Source organism: Ascaphus truei, chromosome 2 (assembly GCF_040206685.1).
Source record: "Ascaphus truei isolate aAscTru1 chromosome 2, aAscTru1.hap1, whole genome shotgun sequence".
Taxonomy (NCBI): domain Eukaryota; kingdom Metazoa; phylum Chordata; class Amphibia; order Anura; family Ascaphidae; genus Ascaphus; species Ascaphus truei.
In genome coordinates this window covers 429,943,469-429,954,620 of record NC_134484.1, presented here as the reverse complement: position 1 = coordinate 429,954,620, position 11,152 = coordinate 429,943,469, and the positions used below count along the sequence as shown (strand labels likewise).

The 11,152-nt window shown below is 37.9% G+C and overlaps 1 protein-coding gene across 15 annotated transcripts in view; it reads right to left on the bottom strand.

The window, feature by feature from the left end:
* The window catches only part of CREM (cAMP responsive element modulator), a 120,603-nt gene that overhangs the window by 79,651 nt on the left and 29,800 nt on the right, over window positions 1-11,152 (bottom strand). For 7 of the 15 annotated variants that reach the window (XM_075587756.1, XM_075587757.1, XM_075587751.1 and 4 more), the window contains exons 2-3: window positions 4,549-4,672; window positions 2,301-2,444 (exon numbers count right to left, since the gene is read on the bottom strand). The exons of 3 other annotated variants lie outside the window; for them this stretch is intronic. In XM_075587756.1, coding sequence (XP_075443871.1) covers window positions 2,301-2,444; window positions 4,549-4,668 — 264 coding nt within the window. In that variant the 5' untranslated portion in view covers window positions 4,669-4,672. The remainder of the gene's footprint in view (window positions 1-2,300; window positions 2,445-4,548; window positions 4,673-11,152) is intronic. 5 more of the 15 variants (XM_075587759.1, XM_075587762.1, XM_075587758.1 and 2 more) reach the window with 1 other exon arrangement.

The window sequence follows — 11,152 nt, the reverse complement described above, 5'->3', positions numbered from 1 at the left end:
GAACTGGGTTTGGTGACATAACAATGGCTATCCTAATTTCATGCAATGACAAACACTGCAGTTTCTTAAATATTCCACTAGGAATGTGCACTGTTCATAAGGTCCAAGCTCCAGTTTCAATTTCCTGGTCCAACAAACAAACAGTAACCAATATTTATGTTTACTGCATTAGTTAATATATTCTACAATCATAGAAGAGAGAGGACTTAAAATACAAGTACAGCTCAACCCCCTTATAACGCTGTGCTTGTGGTCCAAAGAATCACATCGCGCTATAAGCGGATCGCATTATAAATAATGTACAATTGTATGCATTGTACAATAAAGTATTTAAGATACTAATAATCGTGTTGTAAAGTATTCATAAATACGAAAATTGGGAGCCACGCTTGCATCACGTTGTAAGCGGATTCGCGTTGTAACGGATCGCGTTATAACGGCGTTGAGCTGTATATGGCAAAGAGATAACATTTATTAAAAACGTATCACATAGTTAACCAATACTTTGGTCCAGACTAACGATTCAGGACAAGAAATATGGCAATATTTATCCAATTTAGCAGAGCTATATCAGAGTAGTCATTTGCTCTGCACATATTATTTGACAATCAGTGGAAACTGTAGAAGGGAAATTAGGAAGAAGTACATAACAAGTGACATATACTGTATGGGTTCAATTCATAATACATTGCAGAAAAACAATCAAATAAAATTGCTGACTCGAAGGACAGAAAATATAACAAATATTTTACAATAATGTTGTGAAAAGTGATACTCCAATCGTGTCGTATAAGTCAGTTGTTCCAGAAAAGTACTAAAATCTGTATCCGAGTAATTTACATTGTGGAAAGCTGGTATTCTAAAAATACAGATGTGATAGTTTAAGGTACCAAAGACTCACATTTTATTAAAGCTGCAGTTCAGTCTTTTTTTTTTTTTTTTTTTAATTCAATAGTTTCATGTGTGCAATCTCTAATTACCTAAAGAACTGTATAGCTGCCAGTCAATTCGTTCTCCATGTATTCATCGGCGAAATTTGGCAAAATCTTTAGATATGGGATATGTATTTCCTCTGCTTCTGTCACTCAGTGGAAGCTCATGAATATTCATGAGCACTCCTGCACTGACGTGCTAGAGGGAGGGCAGGGCTGACAAAGGGGTGTGCCAGGGCTTGTGACATGACATGAAGGGGCAGTGCCTTAGCAAATGCTTGTTAAAATAGAATACAAGAAAATTGGTCTTTCAAAGTTGTTGTTTTTTAAAACAGAAAATGCTAAAAGTATTTTTTCTTACTACAGAACTGATTTATTAAAAAAAAAAAAACACATGCAGGATATTGACTGAACTGCAGCTTTAAGTGCCATGACTACGGTTTGACTGTGCCAAACAATGAAAATCAAAGAAGTGGTAAAAGTAGGTACAGCTTTATCACTTGTAAATATGTATTGCAAACATGTTCATTTTTTATTTATTTTTTAACAGACAACTATAAGCATTGTTAAAAAAAAACTATTAAAGTTACATTGACCATAGAAACCCAAATTTGTGTATATTCCTTTTTCTTTTCTGTAGCTACTCATTTGTACGTCACTATATTTTAATGCAGCAGTCTGCGCTGGTCTCTATTCTTGCTTTTTATTTACTTAAAATCAACCTCTTCCTGATCTTTCCAACACCATTTTTATTTGTAAAATCCGAAGCTACATCTGGTTGGTTAAAATAGAGCTCTCACCAGAGCCTAGTGCATGGTAACCTCGAAAGCTAGAGATTTACTTAATCATGGTTTAAGCACTTTAACAAAAAATAAAAACAAAAAAAAAAAAAAATGAAGAGGTGAACACGCTCAGTTGGCAAGATACTAACATTATGCAAGTTCAACTCATGTACAATTTGGGGGAATGGGGAAGAGAATTGATGCTTCACGCAAGATATTCCCTTCCTTTCAGCATGCAAAGCACTCTACCCTTCTTCTGTTTGGTCATGTGACAAAATAGGCTAGGTGTATTATTATTAATGAGGCTGGGGGTGGGGGCAAACAGGCCAAGAGTAAAGAAAACAACCACTGAGAATTTCTGTGTATGGCTGAAAAGAAAGCAAGTGTGACTTTAAAAAAAAAACCCCTGTTAATCATTATCCTATTTATTATCCAGGATAATAAAAATAAAAAAACACACAAAAATGTGTTGTATATATGACAAAATATATGTAGAGACAATTGCATTGCTTGGTTATTTTTTTCTGTGATTTAAAAAATAAACTGCTGGTCATTTAAGTAGCCACAACAAACTTAAAATACCAACCTGAACTGACTGAATTTGCGGTGACTGTATAACAGATGTTTGTGTTCCCTGAATCACTCCCTGGACTTGTACAGTTTGTCCTGATGATAAGTGCACGACTGTAACAGATGGAGTTCCAACTGCTGACGTTCCAGCTACAGAAACCTACATTTGCAAAGACAATACCAATGCCATTGCCAAAAAACACAGGTTCGAACATACTACTAGAGAGAACTTCAAACAATTAGAATGCCATCTGAAATGAAATGATTTGGTTTGATAAAGTTGCTTGTATTGGTTGAAAGTGCAGTACTTCCTAAGAGCAAAGTGAACTCATGGCACTATGGCTGTAATATGTTTAAGAATTTAAATCTGGGAAATTGATGCCCAGATTGTGTGAAACCCAAATAATAATAGTTTGTAAAAGTGAATAGATGATTTGCTCTCTTCTATGTGAGCTCACTGTATGCTGTTCAGGACTTGTCCTCTCTCTCCTTCCACAGGCCTTATGAAACTGAGCGGAAGAGATAGTGGATATTCATATATTCTTCTTTTCAAAAGTCCCCATTTAAAAAGTAAACTTTAATTTTCAACTAAATAAAAAAAAAAGATATCCTTTTTTTTTTGGATGAAAATTGATTACAGAAATCAATGAAACAGCTAAAGGTCTAGTTTTGAGATAAGAGGGACCCCCATTTAACCAATGCTTTAATCAAGCTGTAATGTTTACAAATATATATCCAATACAATTTGAAGGGTTTGGTATTATGGGCACCGTTGTAGATTTTTTTCAGAACAGCTTCATCACTTTGTAATCAATTTAGAACCATGGAAAGAACGGAATAATTTGTATTCACTTGCCTGTTTATGGTAAAAGCTATACACAATAGACTATATATTGTCAGATATTGGTCATAAAGCCCTTCAGAGCAAAGCTTCTAGGCACATATTTGAATAACCATTAAACATATTAAAATTTGAAAGCAACATCAACTTTGCCTTTGTGTTATCCAATATATCTTCCTAAATTGGGCCTATCCGAAGGATTTTTATTGAATTCCACATATTTAGTATCCAATTCTGATCAACGGAGCCGCATCATTTAAGCATATACTCATTCTTTTCATAGTACTGTACTATAGTAATAGCTGTATACATTTGTCCAATTGTTGGCTGAAGAAATTCACAGAGAATTAAAGTGATAAGAAAGGCAGTTGCAGACTAGGGGGCTGTTTTTATAAAATCAAAGTGGTATCAGCCAAAAACGCACATTGACTTGAATGGGAGTCATCAGCCGATTGCAGCTTCAGACTTTATACAGTGGAATCAGCACCTAATCCATTGTTGCATTGATTTACTATTGTACAAATAAGGCATATTAAGTAAATAACCAAAACATTCACCCAAGTTGTTTCTTCCAGTGTACTCTTACACCCTCATAAACAGTCAGCTTTCATTGACCACTATTCAGTATGCTGTTAAATCATTTTCTAATTATTGTTGTTGTTGTTTCACACTCCATGCATTTATTTAAATGGGAGTTAAACCTCTGGATCTGGATAAAATGGCTACACAGCATATTAAATAAGAGCCATCAGGCCAAAAAAACTAATTCTATGCGGAGCCACATTTGATACTTGTAAAAAGCCATATTTCCAAAAAGTAGGGCAAAATCAAAGACAACAAAAACATGCAAACTATTGTTTGCATAATATTAGTAATGCATACAACTTCCAAACTCATCTTGTCCCCTGATACAGCATTTTGTTTTAAATCCAGTCACAAATGTTTGGAAATGAACATTGATCAATTACTCACAAATCACATAACAAAGCTGTAGCAGAATCCCCTTGATTGTGCTTATCTAAGTTTCATATTTTGAAGTATATGAATTTTAGATAAACAATATACATTATGAAATATGTCCATTAACTGATGTTTTCGAGGAAAACCATACATTTTAATTCACAAAGCTGTGTTACTGGTATCTTGCCATTATTCTCTACTTCTGCTAAAGACAATTGCTGAGGTCACCACCTCACTCCTTTTGCAAAACAGAGCCAAATGCATAAATGTCAATGAGAAATGTGCAAATGTTCAAGTATGGGCTCCAAAAAATGCCAAATTTCAGCCAAAAGTTTCTGACAAGATTTGTCGGATACTGCAAATGTGCAGTTAATTTAAAACAGCGGGTTGACCCATAGTCATATCAGTGCAACTACACAGACATAATTAGAGGGTGACAGGCTGCCAAACAACCGTACATTACCTGAGCCATAGAGGGAATCTGGATTTGGCCAGGTTGAGTTGGTAACTGAATGGAATCACTCTCTGCCACAGAATCACTTGCACTTCCATCTTGCTGTGATTCAACTGTTTCCATGGTCATTTGTCTGATAAAGTAAAAAACAAAATCACCAATGTTACTTAACAACTCACCTCTGATAATGCGAACACCAGATTTCCTAATTCGTAAGATCCAAGCAATTTTATTTTATTAAATAAAAAAATAATGTGACTGAAGAAATCACAAATATAAACATTATTATAGGACATATCCAAACGGATGATCAACTTAATCATCTCACTAGATCTCTTCTCCAATCTAATATATGTATTAGAGAGGCCCCAAATGCTTGCATACAACGAACACTAGACAACAAATTGTATCTTTACCCAACCATTGCTTGATTCACAGAAATTGTGTACATTTGGGTATATCGGTTTACATTACAACCACAATTTAGTAGCTACTGTATATTTCCACAACTGAAAGAACCCGACAACAGATTACACAAGACATTATTATTAAAACCCTACATAGATCGCTACACTGCATTAAAGCTGTAGTGCCACTAATGTCAAACCACTTTCAGATGAGTGGGGAACTGGTTAACTATTAAAGAAACAGAGTATACTGTTTTTTTAATATTTATAGATGTGTACAGACTCCCAAAATGTAATGCTGCAAGGTACAAACTCTTCCCAGGTTCCAGACTAACAGTTGGTGTAATCTTTAAAATATATATATATTGGAAGGCCAATATCTCTGCACTTGACATCACAGATAGTATTAAAAACATCTAAACTTCCTGGGATGAAAATTACCTCAAATTCAATAAGTGTCACTATTAGAGGAGGCCTATGAGCATTGCCATAGGTGATTTTCAGTATTCACGGAACAATTCAAAGAGATAAGTCTGCTAGCAATCTACCTTATACTCCCATTAAGCACATTCAATTTAAAGCAGAGGATCACTTCTGAGAAGTTCTCTTGCACTTCAACTTGCTGTGCTACACTGTACTACAGAATGTCATTGCACACCTCAAACCATCAAAGCTACGAAACAATACTACATGTCAATAACTACAGCGAGTCCAAAGACCAAAAGTGGTACTGCTATTGGGAATAACTTCCCCAGTAGTTATAGATGTGTAGAATGAAATTAGAGGCATGTAACAAATCGGACATAGTAAGTGAGAAAGTAAGTTACAAAGAGAGATGGAGAGTTAACAGTATGTGTACGTGTGTGTCAGTGATGGTGCATTTGTTTCAATAAATCTTTTATAGAAAAAATGAAATGTTACATTGTACACAATTCTGACTTCTAGCCATGGATTAAGCAGAAAGATCCTGATGTGGATAAGCAACTGACCAGAATATAAAGGAAACCATTGCTGCGTTTCACGAAGCTCTAATGTGGGTTATCGCATGACGATCATGCATTCACTGCCATTTATTTTAATACTAAGAGACAGGGGGTGCATAATGCTACATCCCATTGACAAAACATATAGGAGGAGTGAGCTCTGGGGGGAGGTGCCACCAGCCTCCAAACGACTGCTACCAGTCAGAAATTGATTAACACACATTCCCATAAATATATATTCATGATGTGGTGGGTGTGGGAGTTTGAGCTAGCTGGGAATGTGTGTTACTCTATGTCTGACTGGTAGCAGTCGTTTGGAGGCTGTGGCACCTCCCCCCAGAGCTCACTCCTCGTCCTTCACCTTTTTAACTTGGGAGGTCTTTTCATTTGCTGCAGGAACAAGACCTATAATGGTTCTTCCCTTCTTACAGAGTTAAAAGGAAGGGTTCACAGTGTAGTGTAGGACCTGCATTAATTTGGTTATACCTTGGCGTTGGTATGCAGACTTATGACGCTTTGGCCAAAGGGTTAACTAAATAACCAAGTATTTAATATTATTATTATTGAAGTATTTTACTTTATACTTTTTACCATATATCTTTTGTCAATGGGATGTAGCATTGGGCACCCCCTGTCTCTTGTTATATACAATTGCCACTCTCAGTAGCTCTCCTGTTGACATAAATATATATTCATGATGTGGTGGGTGTGGGAGTTTGAGCTAGCTGGGAATGTGTGTTAATCAATTTATTTTAATACTGACAAGTAAAGCTCTGCATCTAAGCTTATTGAATCTCCCCCAAAAAGTGGTGAATATTCACACTTGTGAAACAAACAATGGGATTCCTTAACAGATTTTTCAATGGGATCCATAATTTTCAATATATTCTTAAATAACCGGGAAGAGGACCCATAGATCAACATTTGCATAAATTGTGCAAAATAATTAAACCAACACCTAACCAGAAAGATCTTTCCAGACTGGAAGACTTGCCAAATTAAAGGAAAAAACAAAATCAGCTTTAATAAATACATGCCAATGTGCGTTGGAAAAAGAATACAAATATTCTGATGGGATCTGGATTAATAACGATCATGCGAGAAATGATTGTTAATAGTCAATCATAACATCTTAACCTTTACAGTTACCACAGACCTCCGGCACTTCTACGTCATGTGATGCAGGAGCGATCATATGACTCGACCAGGCCCTAGATGAAACAGCCTAAATGCCTAGTCAGCCAATAAAAAATTAGCAAGTGCCCATGACGTACATGGAGAATTTAAACATAAGCTTTGAAAATAAAAAAGAAAGCATAATAATGCCATTGTACAAAACCATGATGTAACCACTAAAATACTGTGTCCAGTTCTGGTTAACTCAAAAAGGACATAACAGAAAGTGAGTGCGAAGATGGACAACACGTATGATTATAGGTAATGAATATTTCCACTATGGGAAAATGCTGAAATTATCACGTCTATTTAGCCTGGAAGATGTCTAGAGAAATATGAAAGTTGTGCCGTAGCTGGCATACAGAAAATAATAAAGGGATAGTTATTCACTAATTTACATCGAAAGCATTAATTCACCAAAGGATAAGGAACACCCATGGTGTACTGTAACAGGTCTAAAACATAAATGTAAACACACTTTCACTCATAATGTACTTGATTCCCCTGAATAGTGACAGAAAACATCATAATAGCTTTAAATACGATAAGACATATTACTGGAGGAAACGTCCATGAAAGGCAAATAGCAAAAAAAAAAAAAATATATGCAATTTCCTAGCTTAAAGTCCAAGTACATCACATCATTCTGGAAGCAAGGAAAGGATGATGCCCTTTTCAGGGTTCCACAAGTAATTATGGGGAGACCACCATAACAATTTTTTTACTTCTTGTCCCATCGTTGGTCTTGTGAAACACACTGATTTTGTGTCCAAGTACAAAGTTCCCACATCACGTGGACGCTCAGGTGTTGAAGCAACACCCTTTGCCTCTGCCACTATGTCCTCAAGTGCTTCATCACCTTTGCCTGATGTTAAGCAGAAGTACTCTCAAATATAAATCCAATACTTGACAATGTGGATGATAAAATACTGGGCTTGGTGGGCCATTTGGGCTGACCCAGTATTGGCAGTTATTGTTATCCTTGTTCCCCCCTATTTAAGCTTTAATCAAGTTTTTATTCCCCTTTAAATTGTACACATACAACCCTCTTCATGGCCTCGTCCATGCTGGTGTCATACTCGCCTGCAGAAGAGATTTTCTGTCCTGCAGGCAGACTCGACGGGGAGGCGTGTCGAGAGGTGTGGCCGTGACATCACAAAGCTGGTTCACCCTCATTGGGCAAACCGCTTACGTGACCCGGCCGTCACACAGCAAATACAAAATAATTTGTCTGCTCAAACTGCTCGCCGGGTAACGCTCACGTACATGCATGCGTGCGCACTCTATACACAATCACATTACCCTGTGATTCATCACGCAGCTCTCGCACGCAAGCAACATGGATGCAGCCTGAGGCCTCGTCCATGCTGCCTTCGCACGGCGTCACGCTTGCCTGCAGCAGGAGAGATTTTCTGGCCTGCAGGCAGACATGACGGGAAGGCATGTCGGGTTGTGTAGCCGTGACATCACAGAGCTGGTTCAACCTCATAGGGCAAACCGCTCACGTGCCCGGGCGTCGTGCGGCAAATACAAAATAATTTTTCTACTCAAGCTACTCGCCGGGTAACGCTCACACTATACATGATCACATTAAATTAATCATGTAATTAATCGCGCAGCTCTCTCTCGCGTAAGCAACCAGCGTGGACGCGGCCTTATAGCAGCAGTCTCCGCTTTACCTCAATTGTAGTGAGTTTAGGTAATCCCTTGAGTGCTGGAGGTTAGTCAATACCATACAACCACGCCCCTCCAACAACGTGATCATGTGATTGCTATGTCACCACAGTGATTTAAAACAGATGGGGAGGGTCCTCCTCTGCTATTCAGATCACATTCATTATTTACTACAGATAAGTAATAATTGCAGCACTCGGGAGTCCCAAGACTAAAATATACTAATTGCAGTGACATGTTGAATGGGTTAAACATAGATGATTGACACAAACTTTTTTTTTTTAAATTTAAGCTGCAGCTCAAAATCCAATATCAGACTCATTAAACCATCGAGACCCGGATGGTACAGACAATTTACGTCACCACGCTCGTGAATGCCTACGAGCCGATGATCAGCTGTATACTGCGCATACTGGTATATCGTGAGACTACCACTTTTTATTGCTACATGGTAGTGGAGACTGATAGTAGATTTTGAGCTGCAGCGGACTTCAGGAGTCTACCCCGTTACACACAACTTGGATGTCTGGATACCTGGTGGGAAATTCCATACAGATGAGTAACAACCACCAGAGATACTCTCTCCAAATGCGCATATCCTAGCTCCGTTTGTGAGAGTGATACGTTTTAACCTTTCATTTTGGGCAATAAATATTTATACAGATTTACACTATGTGGCACGCGCTTCTCTTTTTTCTTTTCCGATTATATACACATAGATATATATATATATATATATGTGTGTATATATGTGTATGTATGTGTATATAATCGGAAAAGAAAAAAGAGAAGCGCGTGCCACATAGTGTAAATCTGTATAAATATTTATTTTTATATATATATATATATATATATATATATATATATATATATATATATACAGTGTTCGACAAACCTATACATTTGCACGCCCCGGGCGAGTGGATTTAACATCGTGGCGAGCTCCTATTGGCCCAAGCAGCACACGTGTGGTACTAGGTGGCGAGTAGATTTTTTTGTTCGGCGAGTAGATTTTTTTGTTCGGCGAGTAGATTTTTTGGTGATTTGTCGACCACTGTATATATATATATATATATATATATATATATATATATATATATATACACACACACACACACACACACACACACACACACACACACACACACACACACACACACACACACACACACACACACACACACACACACACACAAACACACACACTACATCTTTTCATAAAGGAAGAATCCATACACAATTTTTCAAAACAAGGCTCTCAATCTATTCCTAGGTAAATTCAGACAGTAATGTTACTTGTAGTAAGAGGAAAATTTCAGATTTGGGAAGATTACATTTTGTTTATAATTTAGTCAAATATTTTATAGTTCCAGAATGAAAAAAAAAAAATCGTTTTGAAATTCCTGCCTCTTGCCAATTAGAGAAATGTCTGTATTCCCATCCATCTGGTAATTGTGGATTAGAGCAGTGGTATGCAAAGTTTTTTGTTGCGCCCCTCCTGTGTGTCGGCTCCAGAGCTTGCATCCCCCCATCCCAGTGACCTGGCATCAAATGACGCAGAGTCACGTGACATGATGTCAGGTGTATGACAGTGAAGGGCCCGGGCCAATAATAAAGGTACTATGCCCGGCTGGGTGCCCCTGAGCTATATTGGGGAATCATACATTGTCAGCTCTGCAACCCAGTAATGGCATGAACACTGTAATTTCAATATAAATGTATGTGTGTCTCCCACCAGGTAGAAGGTGGCGAGACTAATGTGATTGCTAAATGTAAGTGCTGTGAGCACTGTTCGGGTACAAACAGGAAATATCATATCGCGCAATTTTTTTTTATAAAGTTATATAAAAGTTGATGAATTAAAGTCCCCCTATTTTAACTGTGCCAACATGTAAGGCATATTGGGATTTTCATCTAACAAGCTAGAGACAGCGGAAACCCTTAATTTGTAAGTACTGCCGTTTAGAAATGTATGGCAGGAAATTCCTGCAAGGTAGTGGCGCATATTCAGCCCTGGCGTGCTGCCAGGATGTCTGAAAAAGTCCGGAGTTGAAAGGTGCCGACATACTAAGGTGTCAAGTGGGGAGGTGTAACACAAGTATCCCCATCTTCGTAAATATCCGGGCAAATGGGCTGGATGTCCGGCCAGCTCAGACAAAATGTTGCCAGGTAAGGGGGCCGGGTCTAGTATGCTAAGCGGCAAAGGTGCGAGGCTCCCGCATGCCCTTAGCAAACTAAGAAGCCACTCTGCCAGGTTTTGCAAACTATTGGCAACTCTGGAATAGGTGGGGAATATTATTCCCACTGAGTAGATTCGCTGCACGGGTTAAGTATAGGGCTGTTTAGTGTATAAGAAACCCTACAGCCCATCGG